Consider the following 22086-nt stretch of genomic DNA (forward strand, 5'->3'; position numbering starts at 1 on the left):
CTCTCAAGGTGTTCCTTCACAAGGTCAGCATTAATGGAGGGCAGGGGAGGTCCCTCACCCACACCTCCCTGTCCCATAGTGGGCATAGGTTTCCCATGGGACTGATGAAAGACCGAATCAAAGTACCCATTTAATAGGTTGGCTTTCTCCTGTGCATCAGTTGTCAGTTGTCCCATCTGGTTTAGCAGGGGTCTAGTGTTGCCCTTGCTTTTCATCTGGCTCCCCACATATCTGAAAAGGACTTTTCATTGTCCTTGATACTCGAAGCTAGTTGGAGTTCATTTATAGCCTTGGCTTTCCTAGTTAGCTCCCTACAGGTCCGGACCAGTTCAGAATATTCTTCCTTGGAGGTGGATCCCATCCTCCATCTTAGCTGACAAGTTCTAATTGGACAAGAATGGTAGGATCTGTCTCCTAAGTGAGCATCGGACTTAGATGCCAGGTTTAGATAGTGGTCTGGTGAAAATGTGTGAATAAAATGCATAGCAACCCTACATTGCTAAGATAGAAACATTATGGCCATCAATACTGCTGTGATTGTACTAAAGAGAATCTTCATATTTTCAGTTAAAGCTTAACATGTCTCAGTGCAAATCTGATCCATCTTGACAGGTGCTGAGTGGAAATGGCATTCTCCTCACGCTGATTCCCAAAGGCTACAAACACTTCAAGAGACTTCTTAAATGCCTTAGTCATATCAAAATAAAAATTCACAATCAAAACAAAAGTTTAAAAATAGCCAAAGAAAATTTGCCCCCTGGGGAGGGGAAGGGATAAAGAAGAGAACCACACATGCCAGATGCTATTCTCATTGCTCGTAGCTAATAATAAACAATTGGATACTACAGTAGGTGGTTCAGTATAAGAATTTTAATATAAACCAAGGGTATGAGTTAAGAAACATATTGCAGTAAGTTAAAAGAAGGTAGAGACTTTCTGAAGAGCAGCTGGTATGCAATGAGTTTAGAAACTTACTGGAATTCCCCATATGATGGACTGCCTCTCCACTGGACAAATCACCAGATGCTCTATTTGGGTCCTACATTATTGTACCCATCAGCTCTTAATATTCTCCAATTTTAGCTAAGCTCCTCTCCTTATCTTTCTTTTGCTCCTCTGGATCAATCCTTGGGAATAAAAATATTGATTGGTATAATGGAAGCTCCCCTAGGTCTTCATAACACTGAAAGATCCAGATTACTTAACCATGCCCTTTTTTATCTCTAGGAGGGAACATCAGGCCAGGAGACATCCGTCTCCTGGCAGGGCTGGGACACTGCACCCTGCCCCTGGAGGGCTGCCTGCTTCTGGGGTGGGGACAATGTCCCCCTGCCCTGGCAGCAGGGAGCTCCTGGCCACAGCTCCCTAGTCAGGGGCATGTGGCTTGGAAAAAGCTGCATGGGAGGGGCAGGTCCCAGCTCCTTGCCCCGACTCACCAGAGGGCAGCTAGCAGCTAGTTCACTGCAGCTTACTGCCCCAGTCCTGCAGCTTTTTCCAAGCCCCATGCCTCAGTCACCTGATCGGGTCACAGGGCTGGGACCTGCCCCTGACTGAGACAGTTCCCAGTCCCTACTCCACAATTGCAGGGTGGAGCTGTAGAGTCTGTTTTCTGCTCAGCTCCATGAGCACAGTGGTGGGTAGGGAACAGGCTGGGGAGTCTGTTCCTTGCTCAGCTATGTGAGCATAGAGCTGGGGAGGGAACAGGGTCTCCACTCCCACCAGCATAGCGCTCCCTGTGCCAGCTCGACAACAGCAGGGCCAGTACTGGGAGATTCTTATCCCATAGCCTGAGTCATAAAGATCTCATGAGTCTCCTCTGAGTCTCACAGTTATAAAGATCTCCCATCCCCCTGCTTCCCAATCACAATGGCAAAGCAGGGGCTGGGACATAAGGATCTCCCAGCCTCCACTCCCTAGTCACACTCTTGGAGTGGGAAGCTTGGAGCTCTCTGCTGCTGGGGCAGGAGGAGATAGTCACCCCCCAGGCTTTGGTTGTAGAGCCTGCCCCAGCAGCAGGCAGATCCTGGGGGCAGGGAGAAATCTTCCACCCTGGTGGCTGGCTAATTGGGAGCAGATTTACTGCCAATCAGGTGTCTACATGAATGCTACTGCACAGCTAAATTGCCAGGGATCCTGGTTTTTTCTGGAAAAAAAATCCCCAATTTTGGATTTAAAAAAGTAGCCCAAAATCCACATTTTTCCCATGATTAAAACACCACCCATATATGAGTGGTGTTTCATTGGAGTGAATGTGTAAAGGTAACCCAAAGGTAAGCCAAAATACACATATACACACACAAATTTGTGGTGTTTTATTTTAATCATGGAATTTTATGCATTACTTTTTTTAATCCAAAAATTGGGGATTTTCTTTTTTTTTTTTTTAAATCAGAGAAAATCAGGATCCCTGGTTATTGCAAGTAAATTTTCTACTTGCATTTGCAGGTAGCAACTTTACTCACTATTAGCAAGGTTTACTGCGCAGTAAGCTTGTACAGTTGTAGACGCACATGCTTACTGCACAGTAAACTATACTACTGCACAGTAAAGCATCTACATTTTGGTAAGCACAGACAATTAGAAAGGCAAGGTAAATAAATTGAGGTACCCAAGTTTAATACATTATTTTTTTGTTTTCTAGCCTTTCTTAATGAACCAGTTGCATATGAACTGATTCCCATTCTTTAATGAATGTTGAAGTCCAGTGAGTAAACTTTTGCCACAATATGTCATTGTTTTTATTACCTTGTAAAAGGGTAAAAAGTTTCAATCTGTTTTCAGTTAAATGATTGGATTAATCAGCACTCATGAAAATATAAAACATAGTTCTATTGTTGTTGTATTCATATATATGTATTAAGAATACCATGCAAAAGTAATAAGAAAACTAAGAATTGTGTCTGAAATTGCTGCTCAGAAAAGTTAGTTAAGTTTGATGAGGGACATTAAAGAGCAACAGTTAATGAGCAATATAATGAATTTTGAACATATCAGATGCTTCTTACAGCAGGGTACTATAGAGAGAAACTGAGAAATCAGGAGTGAGGAAAATAACAATAATACAAGACACATTTTGCTATGCAAATGCCTTTAGCAATCCTGATAGCATCATATGCAAACAAGAGCACATAGCTATGGAGTATCTCTTTCTACAACAGTAACATATTGTTGCAGTGAGATAAGCAATGTGGAACACCTTTGAGTATCTTGATCAAATATCTTTAGCAATACAGTTTTATTGTCTCCACAGAAAAGGCATTTATGAAGACCTGGGCTTAGAGACGAATGGCAGAAATGACAACTGAACACTCTCCAGAGACTTATACTAAAAGCAGCAGAGATAAAGGCTACCTGACAAAAAATGCAGTCAGTACCACTGAATACAAAGCATTGCATTACAAAAAGATTGTGACTGGCCTTTTCTACTGTGCAGGTTAGAGAGAGGATGCAGAGAGAATGGTAGCCTAAGCTGGATTTCCTGCATTCTGGTAAGTTAAGTTGTGGAACTGCTAAGCCCCCACAGAGGTCAGAGAAGAAGGCCTGTACTCTACCCATCATCATCCACCTCTTCTGTCCTATGAAGGCTATGAAAAACAGCTAGCTGCTCCAGAGGAGTAAGTACACCCTACAAGGGCCGCATCTACATGAGACACTTTCTGTGCAGTAGCTCCTTACTACAAAGTAGCGTTGTGTGGCACAAACCATGATGTGACATTACTGCAGAGTAGGGCTGTGCAAAACAGCAGTATTCGAGGAAACACTGAATCATTTCAAGTTTTGTTTCATTTCAAAAGCACTGTTCTATTCCATTTCGTTGAAATGGTTTCACTGCTGTTTCAATGTTTTGATTGGGCTGTGATTGGACTGGGGAAGGGAACTCAGTCCAGCCCAGCTGGGGGAAGGAACTCAGCTGGGGAAGGGAATTCAGCTGGGCTGAGTTCCCCAGCCCAATCACAGCACTGGGGAGTGAAAGCGAGTCAGACTAAGATCCCTTTCTCAGCCTGATCGCAGCGCTTGAACCCAGCACTGCAACTAAGCCCAGTGGTGAGAGGCAGAGCAGTGTACTGGCTCTGCCCACCTTCTGCCACTGGGCTGGTAGAGCCAACTAGAGCACAGCCCAGCAGCCAATTGGGAGCGCACCCCTGGTTCTCCCTGGTCTCCCACCACCTGGCTGGCTGATTCAAAACATTTTGAAACTTTAAAAATGTTTTGACTGGAGTCATTTTGTTTTGAAGCTGTCTCAAAGCCCTTTGTTTCATTTCAATTTTGCTGTTTCAAGCTCAAAAGAGTCAAAACAGTGTTGAAACAAAATAGCCAGTGAAATTTCACATGGGCCTACTGCACAGTAGTAACAAGCTACAATGCAGTCAGTGTCACTTGAAAGCCATGCCAGGACACTACTGCCCAGTAGCTCTGGTTACTGCACAGTTGTTTAATACGTAGGTATGCAAGTACTAAATGACTGCACGGTAACTATAGCCAGTGAGGAGTGGTAATGAGTGATATAAACCTTTGAATGCATGGGTTTTCTGGGAATTCCCTCTCTATACTTCCCATGTAACACAGTTGTACCTTATCCTGTATAAGGAGTGCAGTGCACAAATAATCATATCCTTAGACTGAAGCATTGTGCAACACAATACTCTTTAGTGACATGGTCATATGCTATTTCTCAAATGGAAAATTGCTCACATTAGTCTCAGAAATTCTTATTTAGTCATGTAAGATCTTAAAACCTCTTTACCATCCTATTATCCAGTCTAATGGAAAGCGCTGGATAGTAGCATAGTTAAGGCAGGGGTTGTAGAATAGGGCACCATCCATGGTGCCAAGTTGGGGCAGGGTCACAAAAATTGCAGCTGCTGAGCTGTCAAACCAGCCACTTTGTGCTGCCCAGGGATGCTATCCTGTGCTGTCCAGGGAGCAGAAATGCAACCGTGTCTAGGTATACCTCTGGCACTGGCTATGGCTCTGAATGTCTGGATGATTAGTCATACCAAAGGTCCAAACTTTTGAACTTTGTCAATCACTGACTTAATCCTTTACTCCCCACAGAATAAAAAAACATAAGCTTAACAGCATGGCATTTGACAGCAAGTACATGGTGATGACCACCCTAAAAGTTTCTCTCATGTCAGTGTTCTGTAACCTCTTTGTGATATGCCACTGTATCAGTTAAAATGGAACAAGTATATGAACAGCCACTTTCAGCGCAGGAATTTTTATAGGACAGAATATGTTGATGTTGTCTGATAGGTGCCACCATGAACATTAGGCTATTAGATTAAATGGAACAAATCAGTGGGCAATGTTTTGTTCTGTGGTTTTCAGAACAAAATTAGAGTGTTCATAAAAGCATGAAAAAGTCTCATGTAAGATTGTAATGATTCATTTGGAATATGGAACATCATCTCACTGGTGCCTATTTTTACTTTGCTACTTTCCATGAAAATGCCAAGTTGGCATAAAACCCAGGCACCTAGTCAGCAAACATTCCTATTTAATACCTGGCCATGACTTAAAAAAAATGTAACATGTAATAGAGACTCTGACCCAAACAAAAAAAATGAAAAGATGTGTTGAAATAATATAAGTCTCAGCACTGTACTGATCTACAATTTTGTTGTATAGCATCAAATTAATGTCAAATAATACACTGGCTCTATGGATGGGTGTGTTTCCCAGATCAAAGAAGGCTATAAAAAGAACAGATACATAGCTACTGGTACTTTAAGAAATTTATTTGTAATCATAGCCTAAGGCTTTTTCCTGATCCTTTTCAAGTTGCAATAAAAATTATATGAAATATTTAAAGTGTGAACAGGCAAATTTACTTACTGTTTCTTGGATGCCAGCGTACTGCATTTAAATATGCATTACAGTAATGGAACAGAAATTCATGCTTGGATTGGATAATTTTGCCTTGAAGCAAGGGCATCAGATCATGTCCATCAATAATTCTGAATAAGAAAACATTTCAAAGTCAGGATAAATAACTCAAACCTTCCCTGCCTGGGAAGCAGCTATAACTATACATTTCCATTTCTTAATAAACACAAACTCCACTCTACATGAAAGTTAGAGCAAGCCTTCCTTTTATGTCTTAAGGGGCCACAACAAATTGACAAATTTGGAGCAAAACCTTTGGGTACTTTTCTCCCTTGATTGTCTGCATTGTTTAAAGGGTCATTAATTTTGAATGCTGCCTTTTAAGAATGATTAGCTTCCATACCCTGTTCTCTCTATTTTTGGTTTGGGAAGCAATGAAGTCCATATAAGGAAATTATTGTAGCAGGAGCTGCCAGGTACAGAAACACATAGATCTACTACAGCAGCTTGAACACAGCTTTGCTATGATAGCTCATGTGATAGCTCAAGTACAGTACATTAAATTTCCATTGCATTCATAGACTCTGCTCTGCCAGTTATGGCTGAGAACATTCACTGAAGACAACAACAAAAACTTTAAGGCTCTAGCTAAGGATATTACACATAATGGAAGTAAACACAGATTCAGTCATACCAAATTTTAAATAAATAGTTTCCTGAATATATATTGGCTTCATATTTACTATATGTACAAAGTTTCTAATGGCTGCTGGACATTTTTGGTGATTCTTTGAAGACACCAATCTATTTAGAAGGAAATGGAGTTACATAATCAGCAAAGCTGGATGTTTCCATTAATTAAGGCATCAGTTAGTTAAAATTAACTGACAGGAAAAAAAAAATCACAAGTTACAGTTTTGACATGGTGTGAATTACAATTTTTACAACAGTTTTTAGAGATTTATTCATGCCAGCTAGGTTGTTATACTTTAAAGCATTTTGAAAGACATCCTGTAAAAACAATTTTTGAAAGTTAAAACTTTTAATCATTCAAGTTATATTTAATTATCATATAAATCTCTTTCCCAAATATTGTAAATAATGCTTGTAAAAAATGTGAAACAGATACTAGTTGGAAAACTATACAGATAAGCCAGAGGCAGATATGAAAGATTTCCAAGAGTACATGATGAGTACACCCTTCATCCTAACCAATGGGCAGGGGGAAAATGCTGGAATTTCAAGTCACGGGCAATTTTGTCTTTTCAAAGCTCTTCCACCTTTTAGCTAAATAGTTTAACATTGAGAGCATTCATCTAGTAACCAGAACACCTAGACTCTAGGTCCTGTGCCTGGAGGCACTGGTGATGCATAGGGGTGTATGTGGGTGCACATGCACCCCCTGAGCTTGGCAGTGCACCCCCTGGAAAAAGGTGATGCCGACACTGCCAGCGGCACCTGCGGGTGATCACTGCTTGGCATCCCCCTGTCCTCGCCGCTGACACCACCAGTGGCATTTGCGGGTGGTCCCCAATTGTGGATGGCATCTGTGGGTGGTCTCCAACTCCTGGTTGGCACTCACCACCCCACCCCCTGACAGCACTGTGGCTGCCTGTAGGAGCTCACGGCTTGCCGCTGCCATGCTCCCACCGCTGACAGTGCTGCCACCACCTGTGAGAGCTCACTGTGCGCCCCCCCCGCCCAGGCTCTGGGGGCATGTGGTGTTCATGCCTGGAGGTGGTTTAAACCTGAGAGTTCAACTTCTCAACAAAATGTTCTAACCTTCAGGCTATGGATAAGGCATTATGCAGCCCATTCTTCAGCCTTCTTCCTGAAGGTGTCCCACTGGTTAACCAGGAGAGAAAAATAACTAGAGCTGGAAAGGAGATGGCAAGCCAGGAGGAGGGTGGCACTGTAAGATGGATGTTGCACAGAAAAGGGAAAAACTCTAGGTTCTATAATGGGTCCCTGTCCTGTCCTGGGATAGAACCTATCCTAATGCCATTTATAAAATTATAACTATTAAATGCATGTTGCAGCTTCAACCAGAAAACTGTCTGAGAAATCATAATCTAGAATCTGGTGTGCTGGCTTAGCCCTGTCTGCTAGATCTGACCACAGAATGATTCCGTATCCTGTCCTGACCCCACATGGCAGTGTAGAACCAATATTACAATCTTATCAGGGGCCAGCAGCAGGGACTTGGGGGAAGTCTGTTCACCAGGGCTCCCCTTGGAGTCACCAGGAACAATGGCCACAAGCTGAGGGAGGATAGGTTTAGGTTAGATATTAAGAAGAATTACTTCACAGTAAGGGTGGCCAGAACCTGGAATCGGCTTCCCAGAGAGGTGGTGCTCTCACCTTCCCTGGAAATCTTCAAGAGGAGACTGGAAAGGGACCTGGCTGGGGTCTTATGACCCCTGCCACCCCCAGTGCTGCTTCCTGCCCTTGGCAGGGGGGCGGACTCGATGATCTGTCCAGGTCCCTTCTGACTCATTGATTCTATGATTGTCCAACATGAGGGACTCCCCATGGAAGTCCCAGACTGTTTAGGGCCTCTGGGAGTGGGTACAGAAGAAGAGGTATATTGATTTTATCTAAGCAAATACACTTTTGATTTTACATGCCCCAAATAAACACTTGCTGCCAGGCTGGTATTTTTCTACAGCTTTAGTGGTGATCCTCCTTACAGGGGATAACTAAATTTAGGAATGGACAAAACAGCTTTGGAGCTATGTATTCATATTAATAACAAATCAAAAGACAGGTTCAGAATAGTGACTGGGCTATGACACAATAAAATCCTCCTCTCCTAACCAAGAGAAGTGACAATAAAACATGCAGGGCACATCTACATGTGACACTATGTCACTGTAGAAACATGCTATGGCAATGTAGGGTTGATGGGCAAAAACGGTGATGCTGCAGTTACGTCGCCATAGCAACACTCTCTCATTTTAGCTCGCTGCTATGACGATGTAACAACTAAAAATAACTGTATGTGGCCAGCACAGAGCCTTACAGACTATTACAGAGCCATAATTTTGTACTTTCAAAAGGAATTACTAAATGATGGCACAGTAACAATGCCACCATATGGCTATGTGTAGATGTGCCCACAGTTTAGAATATTTAGGGCATCAAAAGATTTCAGAGCTTTGAATTAGAAATTGTTAAAGTACCATAGAAGTGGCAATGCCCTTTTACACTTTAAACAAGGAAAACATTAGAGGACTTTAAATCCCAGGGATGTTACAGGATCTGGTAGATCTGTTTTACTCCAAGGTATTTTACTTTTTATTCACATATCTTTAACAACACCTTATTTAGCCAGCTAATGATCCCAAGGCTATTTTATACAAATAGAAAAATGTTTTAATGATTTATTTTTTTCTCTCTTCAGAAAAAAATTAAACTAAAAATAAAAATTAAATTATGAAATGCAGAAATCACTCAAGATCTATGTTCAGCAAAACCTAAGTTGTCAAAGGCATCAAAGGAAATTTTATCTGTTCTAAAAGTTAGAGACATCAAATGACATCTTTGCTCAGGATTTTTTAACTCACAATATTTGGAGGGACAGTATTTATATAGATATAATTCCAGAGATATTTAGGTAAGTATGATGGAACCATAAGGATGACCTAAGGACAGAGAGAATGGGGGGAAAAGGAAACTGCAATTTTAACAAGTGGAAGGAAAAAATAAAGGAACTCACTTGGAAAAGAATGAACTTTGACTTCAGAATGAGACATGATTTTGCTTTGTTACAGTAAATTCTCCAATTCCCTTCTGTATTTATCACAGTCACCCTAAAGTGGGAGGCAAACAGTATGGCTGCCTAGTAAAGGACAGGGGCCTAAAACTGAAACCTGTCCTCAGGCCTCCAAAAGTTTAAATCCCTGGCACTGGGACATCTACACATGCAACAAATGAGCACTTAAAAGCACTTCCCAGTGCACATCTCACGGTGCCCCCATTGGGAACAAATTGAGCCCAACAGGACAGGCTGAGTCTAGGGCTGCTCTGCCCTGTTCTGCCTCCCTGCAACAGCCAGGGGGAGCTCCAGGCTTCACCACATGCCAGCCCCAGGAAGGCAGGGGGCATAGGGGCTCTGGAAGGCAGGGGGGAAGTAGGGAAAGGAGGGGAGCAGTCCCAGCTCAGCAGGCAGCTCCATTACAGACAGGGGAGGAGACTGGGCTGGCCCTGAGTGGGATGGGAGGAGTTGTCCCAGATTCTGGGTGCTGCCTCCCTGCCCCGTGGAGATCAGGACACATCCCAACCTCCACATGGCTGGCAGGCAGTGTCATGATGAACCAGGACAGCTCTCCCTGACTCCTGTAGCCCCCTGCTGCCTAGGCTGATTGGGAGCAATTTTCTTGTGGTCAGCGTCTACATGTGTGTTATGGCACATTAGTTAATGTGCTGTTTTTCTAGTACCTGTATCTACTAGCATTAGTATTAGACTAATACACGGTGTAGTAATTGATGCACATGTGTACATGGTGAAGCTTTACTGCACAGTGTCTTGTGTAGATGCACTCACTGAGTGGTAGCAGAGGCGGAGATAGAAAAATGGACACATCCACCAATGGATGACATCCCTTGGAAGATTCTGTGAAAAACATCAAACCGCTAATCATTGCATTACCGTTCCTGGCACTCTCTGCTGGGGAGGTTAATTGGGAGCACAAGGTTGTTCCCCTCTACAACTCAAGAGTTTTGTATGTCTATATACAGATATATCTATAAGCATATTTGTTTCTTGGCTATGGATCTGCTTGGGGATATAGACTCCTTTCTGATTTATTTATTCCCTTGTTCTTATGGTCTTCCATAGGCCATGCTTTAGTATATAAAATAATATGATGTCACTTTACCACATAATAGCAACACTGGGAGCAGTGATCAGCTAGAGATGCTCCCATGAAACATTTCAATGTCCACAAAACTGTATTCTCTGACAGGAAAATGTTCTTTTGAAAAATTTTCAGGCTGTTCTACTTAAAATCCACTGAATTGCTTGTCTAAATGATTTCCCTCAGGACTAAATTTTGTCTCAGTTATGCCAGTGCAAAATCTAGAATAACACCATGAAAGTCAATGTTTTACTCTTATATAATTTAGATCAAAATGTTTTTCTTAGTAGTAACTTTCACATACTTACAATACTCTGCACAAAGTACTATTTCCTTTTATCTGTTCTTTTTTTTTTTTTTTTACCAGTTGATATAAATTAATTGAATGTCCCCTTGGTCTTGTTCTATGAGACTACAAGACAGAGATTTTTTTTCTTACTGAATTACTTATTGTTTTCTATGATATACCAAAATATCTTTTTTTCTGAGAAAGAGAGAGAAATGAGGGTTAGAAGCAGATAACAGGAGAATGATCTAGAACTTAAGCTCAGATCTGAGTTGATTAATAAATCTTAGTTTTTGTTTACCATCATTTTCAAAACTCTTTTGAATGAAAGTCTGAACCCACTGTTTTCATTTAACAGATTAGGAGACAGATGCAGAGGGACAAAACTCTTGTTGACTTAGGTGATGGAGGGTTGTAGGGGGGAATGAAACTATACTTGGCAAAAAGGAGAGATAGAGTGCAAAGAAAGGTAAGGGTGGAATCGTATGTCCCTTTGCTTGTCTAAATGGCAGGTTTTTAGGCAAGGCCAAAAGTGCTACTTACACACAGCTACTTCCTTGGCAGGGTAGACACACAAGCATGCATGCATAGACTAGGCATACACAATAGGCTATAACCCGGTTAGGTATTGTTGTAGACGTGCACTGATCTCTAAACCATTAACATTTTGGAGGTTGGAAACCCATGACCAGCAGGTATTAGACTCAGGTAGAGGAAGCAGCCCCTTTCATAGTTTAGCCCCGGCAAATGCCAGAAAGACAGCTAAGAAACTACCTCTTAGATAGGTAAAGGAAAATAGAGTCCCACTCTGTTTCCATTTTAAATCCAACTAATATGGACTTGTTCAAAAAAGACATACATTTCCATAAACATTTCATAATGATGTTATGAAAAAGAAATATTTTACTATTGTAGACAGAGGCAAAGTCATGACATTTGAAATTCAGTCTTTTCTCACATATATCCCAACCAAATTAGAATAAAGGTGCCAAAAAGCAGAAAATAACTATGAAAATGCCCATGAACAAGAGAGACAATATGCACTACCTGTCTGTAGGCACATGTGCCCCTGCAAGGTTAACGACTGTTGGGAATATATCCATGTTACTTGTTGGCTCATCAATATGGGCACCATGCGGTATCACCCCAGGCCAGTGGAGAAGACCAGGCACACGGATACCTCCTTCCCAGTTTGTGGACTTTCCGCCTGAAAGAATGAAAATGTTTCTTCTACAGAAAATCATTTCTTCTTTAGGCACCCTCTTTTTGATGGATGAGGAATAAACCCTTATAAAACGTGTGATATTTCATTACAATCAGTACAGAATAGTTCAGCACATAGAAAAATGTCTATTTTATCTATATTATTTGATCCTGAAATTAAATGCATCAGGAAGGAAAATATTATAGTAATTTCAGTAGTTTTTGGATGTCCCAGGTATCTTTTTTTTTAAACCAACAATAATTAATATACAGTCAACATTCAAGTATCAGACTAAGTATATTCAACAAACTTATTACAAATATACTGTTCCTCCTTTTTGATTCTATGCCACCCATCACTGTCCCACTGTTGCAGATCTTTCTATTGACGTGAAAACAAAGCGTGTGTTTATTCTAGTGATAACAGTATTTAATATAATGTCACTGACAACTCTATATGAAAAGGTATCACAAATATATAATTAACTACTTATGTGGTACTGTGGAGATGCACAGTGCTCCAGAATGTTTTAAAAATACATTCTATTTAAATCAGTTAAAAACATATCCTGCCCTTTATTATGGAATAGTTTGGTTCTGTTTTCATTATGTCAGTAGCAAAACTCCTAAGTACCATGTTGAGTATCATGAGTTATTTCGTGGAGGCAAATGGTAGGTGTTTACTTGAAACAAATAGAGCAGATCAACTCATGCTCTCACAATAACTTTACAGATATCCAAAAGTTAGATTTATAAATAAAGGTTCTATATTTTAGATACAGTGGGGGTGGGAGGAGGGGTAGGGAAGAGGGAAGGGAAGTGTATATACTAGTTTAAATGTCATAGTCCTCAAATCAAGCTTAAACTTACCCATTTTGGTAATAAGTTAATAATATATTCTGAATTTGGGCTCCAACTTTCTGCTACATCAATGTTCCTGGGATGCATAATTTTCCATGAAAAGACCATAACATTTGCCCAATGAGGTAACTACAGTATTGGATTAATCATAATCAGGGATCGCCATGTTTTATATAGTTTGGGATCTTTACTAAAGGATCTTTGCTCAGATGTAGAGAGTGAATGCATAGAAGCAGTTAATCTTTCATGATAATCCTCTTTAATAGAGAAGGAGACACATTTTTATCCTAGATTTACACAGTCACTTCCTGAGGATCATCTATTCCTCTCTGAACACAACTGGCAGCCCAAGATTAGAGGTCATAAGACTAAAACATTCAAAAATCTCTAAAGAAAACTGTCCCATTAAGAGCTGTATTCTTGCCCTTCAGCGAATCAATTTTCCTCTTCACATGATCTAGTGAGAACCTCTGTTCTGATTTTCTCTGGAAAGATAAATAAAGTGTGGAAAATTAAAAGGATGGAACAAGGACATAGGACTCTACTTTTCTTTAACCAAAGGAAAATGAGTGTCACATACAGAAACAGCCTACAAAATTAGCATGCCAACATACGTGGCAATGTAGTGAAGAGTCCAGATTCCTAGTATACAATGGATATGTCTACCCATGCAATTAATTGGAAGCAATACACTCCAGTGCATATCTCACAAGGTTTATTGCTCCAGGTGCCACATTTACATGCGCACCCAGGACTGCAACATGTTGAGCCAGGTTGGAGCAGCCCCAGCTGGAAGGGGTGCTTCCTGCATATGAAAACTGTGAAAGCTTGGGCAGTGTCTCTTGCACAAGAATGCAAGACAATGCTTGGGGCAAAACTGAGTTGTGGTAACAAGACTGCCACAAGAGTATCAAACTCTGCTAATGCCTTGCAACCCATTAGGCATTGAGACAGTGGAGTGCTTGCAGTACCGGATGCCAGACCCATGCCATAAGATAATAACAGTCATGATAACAGGCCTCAACCTACCACACCTAAGCCTAAAAAATAAGTGATGGTTAAAAGTATTGTCAGAGACCTGACATGCTCATGATGTGTGTATCTAAGAAAGCCAAAGAAAAAAAGTTGAGCCAGTAAAGGCAAGGAAACTACATATGCATTTCATAGACTTCATAGACATTAGGGCTGGAAGGGACCTCGGAAGAACATTGAGTCCAGCCCCCTGCCCCAGGGGCAGGAAGTCAGCTGGGGTCATAAGATCCCAGCAAGATAAGCATCCAATTTTCTCTTGAAGATGTTCAATGTAGGTGCATAAACCACCTCCAATGGCAGGCTATTCCAGACCTTGGGGGCTCAGACAATAAAGAAATTCTTTCTTATGTCCAGCCTGAAACAGTCTTCCAGTAGTTTATAACTGTTCAATCTCATCATCCCTTGAGGCGCTCTGGTGAACAAACATTCACAGTCAAGCAACACCTACCCACAACAAACCCATGCTGGGTATCCCTCAAGATATTGCCATGAGCTAGTCTGTTAAGGATGGCCTCTTTGATAATCTTTCCCAAGACCTACCCCAGGATATAGGTCAAGCTGATGGGCCTGTAGTTTGCCGGATCCACTTTCCTCCCTTTCTTGAAGATAGGCACCACATTGACCTTCTTCCAATCTTCAGGCACTTCACCAGAGTGCCAGGAGTTCTTGAAGATCCATGCCAGAAGCTGAGCTATGATGCTAGCCAGCTCCTTGAGTACCCTTGGGTGTAAACCATCAGGGCCGGCTGACTTGAAGGTATCCAGCTTGTCAAGGTGTTCCTTCACAAAGTCAGCTTCAATGGAGGGCAAGGAATCTCCCTTACCCAGGCCTTCCTGACCCACTGTGGGCAGAGGCGTCTCATGGGACTGGTGAAAAACTGGTGCAAAGAACCCATTTAGCAAGTTTGCTTTTTCATGGGTAACAGTTGTCAGTTGTCCCATCTGGTTTAGCAGGGGTCCAGTGTTGCCCTTGCTTTTTCTCTGGCTCCCCACATATCTAACAAGGACTTTTTATTGTCCTTGATATTTGTAGCTAGCTGGAGTTCCACTGAAGCCTTGGCTTTCCTGGTTTGTTCTCTGCAGATCTGGACCAGAGCATAGTATTCCTCCTCGGTGGTGGTTCCAGTCCTCCATCCTTTGTAGGTCTTCCTTTTAAGATGCAGGAGGTCCGCCAGTTCCCTGGAGAGCCAAGGGGGCTGCTGAGCCCTTTTGCTGCCTTTCCTCTGAGACTTTGCTTGCACATCCAGGATTGTTCCCTTGATGAGCAGCCACTCATGCTGAGCTCCCCTTCCCTTTGGGTTGTGGCCCTTTAGGGCCTCACTGACAAGCCTCTTTAACTTGTTGAAATCAGCTTTCCTGAAGTTCAGGACTTCTGTATTACTGACTGACTTGCCAGCTTTACGGCAGATGGTGAAGGTGATCAGCTCATGGTCACTGTCACCCAGCTTCCCTTCGATCATTGGGTCACTGATTAGGTCATCCCCGGTTGCCAGTACAAGGTTGAGCAGTGCTTTACCTCTCATCGGCCCATAGATTTTCAGAGTCAGATAGAGGTCAGCCATGCCTGAGAAAAAGCTTTGTGACCGCTCAGATTTGGCCACGTGCTCCTCCCACGAGATGTCTGGGTAGTTGAAGTCTCCCATGACAACCATACACTGGGAGTGCACGGCCTCAGCCAATTCCTGGGCAAACTCCTGGTCAAGGTCTTGACCCTGGGTACGGTTTCTATAGTAGACTCCCAGCATAGTATCCCCTGCCATGCTCCCCATAGATTTTAACCCAGGGGGTCTCAAGTAGTCCACCGTGGGTTCCAATGTCAGCTTGCAGGGACGCGTAGCTTTCCTTGACATAGAGAGCTACACCCCCGCTCCTTTTGTCTTCTCAGTCTCTCCTGTACAGGGTATAGCTGTCTATACCTGTGGCCCAGTCATGGGTGGAGTCCCACCAGGTCTCCATTATCCCTATGCCATTATAGTTATTTGTGTTTAGCAGGAGGACAAGTTCCTCCTGTTTATTCCCCAAGCTCCTGGCATTTGTGTCCCCTTTGGGGACGCTTGCCTTGCCTACAGTTTGTTCCAGGGCTGGGGCAGGAGTGGATTCCCTTAAATGCCTTGGTCTGCTGGCTTTGCAAGGGTTGCTCAGTGGGCCAGCAGTGGCAGTAGTCCCCCCATCTCCCGGCGGGCTTAGTTTAAAGCCCAGTGGAGCAGGATTTCAGGTGAACTAGTAACTAAAGAAGACAAAAGACTAAATATGCATCTCAAAAGGAACCTGTAAAAGGTCCTGGAAAGATGTCGTGTTCACATGACATGGTCACATTTCTTAAAAAAGGCATCCAATGTCTAAGTTGTTACAAATGTATTAATCATTCAATGTATGTCTTGAGTTTTGTAAATAGAACATCACCAGTACAAGCTATCACAAATTTGCCCCATTGATAAACAAATACCCAAAGACTCGTCTGGTAACCAATGCCTCTAAACATCCTGTTTGACCACTGAAGACCCATCATCTGTAATTGACCTATAATTGCAGGGGCTGCAAAGACACACAGCCTCCACACCTAGACAAATCCAAAAACAGGAGCCCGGCAATTTAACAATTGTCATATAATGGTCAACCTTTTCCTCCCTGTTTTGTTTGGACTTTAATCGGACAACTATCAAGGAAAAATGCTTTGAAGCTATACAATTAAATAGTAGAAAGCAAAACAGAACTGCTGGCAAGATGTGTGCAGTCCAGGGAAGACCAAGAAGCCATCCTGCCACCCAGCTGATAAGCAAAGGAGCCACGCTGTGAGGCTGTACAAGAACTGCTTCCTGCCTTCATTGGGTAAAGATCTCTTTGCAGCTAAGATAATACTAGGAGTAATAGCTCATTTTATACTGGAAAAGAGTCTTTTTCTGTCATTTAGTTTTGTAACTTGGTATAGTTACAAAACTCCTGTAGTTATTAAAGCAAGCCTTTCTGCTATTCATCAACTGAGTGTTGTGTCAATTCTCAGACCACTAGGTTTTAAAAAACATTTTTAAGGGCAACAGGGGACCCAGTGGGTCATCCTGCCAGCCCAGGGCTGCTCCAACCAGGTTCAATATGCTGCAGAGGGGCTGGCTGGGACACAAGGATGCTCCAGTGCAAGGCCAGCCAGCAGGCAGCCCTGCACTGAAGCACCCTCATACCCCAGCTAATCCCATCAGCACCTACACATGCACTGTTGCAGAGTAAACAATTCTTCCACAGGATTGTACATTTGTTAACAAGTACTAATCTACAGTGGAATTAATTTGTTTACTCCTTCCCAATAGTACTGCACATGTAGATGCTAAGACTTTGTTGTGGGGCTAATTAGGCAGATCTGCAGTAAATGTCTCATGTAGACATGCCCAGTGAGAGGAAGAAAACAGAACATTTGGAAAGAAACACTTCTCGGGGAGTAGGAACTTGAAGAAACATGGCCCTGGTATGAAGCACATTAGTGGGAAGGAGAAGATAAAGTTACTTCCAAGGCATTGTGAAATGATGGAGATGATACTGAGAAATACTACCAGTATCCACCAGAGTGGGTGGATCTAGGAATTTGAAAATGGATGTGGATGGTGTAGTGCATCATTGCATAATACAACACCATTTTTCCTGAAGTTAAAAAGAGACTAAAAGCTTTACTAACACAGTAGGGACTTAGGCTATGTTTTTCAGTTTAATATCAAAGCCCTCCCCCCCCCGCAAAAATGGAACCTGCATTAATGAATCATGCAGATTTTAATAAAGTCAATTGACTTCCTCACTGCTGTGTGAATAGAAATGCAACTGCCACTGCCAGGCTGTTGATTTTAAACTTTTGGGTTAATCAGGAATTATAGGGGGTAACAAGTTCAGTTCTGCACCCCTCCTGGATCCACCCCTGCCCACAAGAAAGGGCTCTGCCTGTCTTTATATACAGAGGATGCCTAAAAGAAAAAGAGCTAGAAGGTCTAAGGAAGGCATTTCAGTTTTTGCCCTGTGAAGGGCTTCCTGTTCATTCTGCTTTGCCTCCCCCATCGCTTTTTGCTTCCAGGGTTTCCTGAAGCAGTTTCTATCCTTGTGAAAGTCAAGAACAGATTAGTAAGCCAGAATGCAGGCCAAGTGGGGAACTTCAAAGCCAATACAGCCTCTATGCTGCTATAAATAGCTGTATCTTTTTCATCTTCTGGGGAAGATGATAACATCAGCAGATCTGCCAGCTCTTACAGCATGATTATGAATCTCATGATAGCATTTTCTTAAAACTCTAGATGCTTGAACTAAGAAGCTGCACTAGAATCTCAGTGTTCAGTTCTTAAAAGGAAAGCTTCTAGCCCTTGTGCTTGGAAAGAAAAACTTGAACTTGAAAAGGAAGTGTGCCTTAAAGATTCAAACCAAAAAGAATATAAAATCCTCCAAAGTTCATTATTTAAAGGAACCTTTATGATATTTTGGGCCCAACTCATTTTTTAATCCTTAGGGCTGGGAATTAGCCAAAGAAGGGCAGCAGCCAGTGAGTAGTAACAATATACAACCACACAGAAAGATATTATTTTTATTCTCTTAAAAGTCTATAAAATATTTTTAAAAGCAAACTAATAGAGCCTAGACTTTATTTGCATGCTTAGCTGTCTGCAGCTGTCCGTGTTGTACTAGCTTTATATTTAACAATGGCTTATCTTCTCTTTACTTGCAGAAAAAAACTGCAGGAACAGGCAAAGTACAGATGCAATGCTCGGTGATCACTCAAACAGAGATTCCAAATTTTCATCTTCCTTCATTTCACATCTCATCTGAAAGCATATCTTGCCTAAATCTCTGCTTCACACCACCTGCTATCATTTAATTCTTAGAATATAGTTGATACGGAAGATGCTGTACAAAATGAAGTTCTGAAATTCTATTAATATAACCCGTCTTAGTTTTCATCATTCTCCGATCCCAAAAATTATTTAAAAGTGCTCTTTCACTTGGAGTCTAACAAGGCTAAACAATCTTTCCTTCCTACACAAGACAGAAAGAGGCCTGTGCCAGTCTTTATTCTTTTGGCTGTAGGGAGAATAAAAAGAAATGAATGACTTTACCCACCTGTAGTGGACTCTTAGTTATGAACATCTATTATCAAAATTGGTTGCTATTTCTGTACCTCATGAAAATATTGTAGAGCAATTCATTTTTAATGGCAAGACCATCTGGTAACCCCTCGATTTAAGCTATGTTCAGTATTTGGTAAAGTTGATTTTTTATTTTCATCTCAAACAGTCCTGGTTCTCATACAAAAAACATTATAGGTGACACATGCCTCAGATCCTCTTCCAAATCAGAACAATTAATTGCTTGCATTATTTTGTATTCTTTTTGGGATTGCATGGTTATCTGTTCATTTTAGAACATCTTAGAATATCTTAGAGACAGTGGGTGAAGTCTACAGGCAAATGTTTACTGATTTCACTGATTTCAGTATTATTAGTGCACATTTTGAAGCAACAACACACACTAACTGTCATACTGCTGAGCCTCAAATGGCTACTTACACAAATAAGTTCTACTAAACATGAATGATTGAGACATTGTTTGCATTATTCAGTGGCTGTTGACAAATATTGCAGCTATGAATGTCTTCTCCAACTTCTTATGTTCTGCTCCTAATTTTTGGAATACAGTGCACATTGCAGACACTTAGCTACATCGGTCTAGAATGGAAGATAACTTAAATTGCTCTGAATTCCTAAACACTGAGCATGTCTACATGTGCACTGATGCACTGTAGTTATAGTGCATTAAGTTTAGTATCTGTAATAACAGGTATTAACTCAATGTGCAGTAACTGGCACTGCTGCACAGTAGCACCGGTGCACACCTTTACAGTGATGCTAAGGTGACTAATTCTACTGCACACTAGCTCATTCACACAGCTTTTTCTGTGACACACTAATGCACAGTAGAATTAGTCTACTGTGCATTTAGCATTTTATGCAGACACTCTCATAGATTAGTGTACATACTTCCAAAAGGCTCAATAATTAAAATCAAAAGAGGAATCATAGCTTCAGGAGAACCTCAAGGCTTATGGAACTTCAAAGTTGAGTACTGTTCAAATGGGTTGGAGATTTAGTCTGAATGTTTTACTAAATCCACAATTCAACCCAAATTTTAGTAGGAGTACAATAGCACCCAAATGTCCCAGTCAGGACACGGCTTCTTGTGCTAAAAGGTTCACAGATACATTGGAACATATTGCTCAGGCTCTAATATTTAAAGGGTTCAAAAAAATCTTCTATATCTCTATGTGTTTATCTGAAAAATCTGGAAAAACACAGAGGACTGGTAAATGAGAAGGGACCTACACAACCAAAACCAAGAAATGCAAGGCAATCAAGAGTGATATTCAGGGATCCTGGTTTTCTCTGATCAAAAAAAAATCCCCAGTTTTCAGGTTAGAAAAAGTAACTTAAAAGCCACATTTTTCTGTGATTAAAATGAAACACCAGTAATTCATAGATATTTATATATACAGTGATGATTAATTTTGATTACAGAAAAATGTGGATTTTGGGTTACTTTTTTAAGCTGAAAATTGGGGATTTTTTTTAACAGAGAAAACCAGGTTCCCTGGCACTGATATTTGAGATGCTGAAAAATTAAACAAGATAACATCAAGGAATTCCAACTATTTCCATGTAAATGCCAAAATGTTATAATGAAATAAAGTTGAGGGAAACAATTTCTCAGTGCTTAACTACTCCTGGGAACAGCCATTTTTAGAGTGTTCAGGAAGAGAGGCGCATTCCCAATTTAGCCATTAGTAAGATACAGAAGTTAAATAAAGAAGTAACTGTAGCTGAACCATGAAGTAATAGTGACCACAATGTAATTAGATTCATTCATTCTAGCGAGACAGTGACATTGAAAGGAAATGTTAACAAAATGAGAATGTAAATCAAAGATGAAAAGTAATGCCAGGTATAGCATTGGTGTCAGGTAAGAAAACAGTGTCTCACAACACACTGATAGCTTGAAACAGAAAAATGAATCCAGGATGGATAAGGTAAATTAGAGGGTTTAAATAGAAACAGTATTTGAAGCAAAGTATGGAAATCTTTTCCTAGTAAGACACTATACTGGAGCATAATTTAAAGCACATCTGGACATCTTCTAAGGGGCTGAGATTCAAGTCACAGACTCCACAACCCATACACCATGGAGATCCTGCTCCACCTTCTAAACCGTGCAGGAATATCCCCCCCTCCACTACACCATGTGCCTGTGCTCCCCTGATGTTGCACTGCACACCCATGCATACCTGACCATAGTAGCAAAATGCCACAATAGTTATTGCAGTCACTGCAGTTGACTTTATTCTTGTATAGCATGACTATATTTGCATCTTGTATATCTTGTGGTACTGTCCCTACTCTACAGCAGTGAATAAGAAGCTTGTATAGGTGGGGAAGAAGCACAGATGTTCCACACTTGACCACTTCCACAGGAATGGCATCTTTTCCTAGGGACTTGCCATAACCAGATTTTCTATGGCCGTACTTAAGTCCTCAACAGTTGGAATATCATCAAGCTCTTCAAGTACAGACCGACTCTCAATAAAGTTAAGAGCTGTGTCAGTGGCACTGCTTTCCCTTGAATAATAGGAGCAAAACACTATAGCCTTTGTCCATTATTATTTATGTTTCCTGTGTTACATGAGGCCAGGCAAATTGGTCAGGATCCACTATCAGCACCATCTTTGGCACTGAAGTCCACCTGGACATATAAGTTCTCAGTGTTTGGAATCTTACTGATAACACTAGCCAGGAAATGTGAGAATCCTCTCTGAACTATTTGCTTGATTCTCAATCATTTTGGGAAGATGATTTCTAACACCAGAGCCTATCCCATGTTCATGTGTATTTTCAGAAGCTCTCTCTTGCCAGAGGAACATACGATATTGTTCTCTTAAGAAGCCATCCAAGGCCAGGCATTTTTCTTGTGGTGCTGCAATGTCAATGTTCAACCAGTTCAGTTC

The 22086-nt window shown here is 41.4% G+C and overlaps 1 protein-coding gene across 1 annotated transcript in view; it reads right to left on the reverse strand.

Annotated features, from left to right (window-relative positions):
- Nucleotides 1-22086, reverse strand: part of STS (steroid sulfatase (microsomal), isozyme S) — a 144856-nt gene that overhangs the window by 43723 nt on the left and 79047 nt on the right. The window contains exons 8-9 of the mRNA XM_019529357.1: nt 12022-12181; nt 5839-5960 (exon numbers count right to left, since the gene is read on the reverse strand). Of these exons, the coding sequence (XP_019384902.1) occupies nt 5839-5960; nt 12022-12181 (282 nt within the window). The remainder of the gene's footprint in view (nt 1-5838; nt 5961-12021; nt 12182-22086) is intronic.

The sequence above is a fragment of the Crocodylus porosus genome, unplaced genomic scaffold, assembly GCF_001723895.1.
Source record: "Crocodylus porosus isolate Cpor-Errol unplaced genomic scaffold, CroPor_comp1, whole genome shotgun sequence".
NCBI classification, from domain to species: Eukaryota; Metazoa; Chordata; order Crocodylia; family Crocodylidae; genus Crocodylus; species Crocodylus porosus.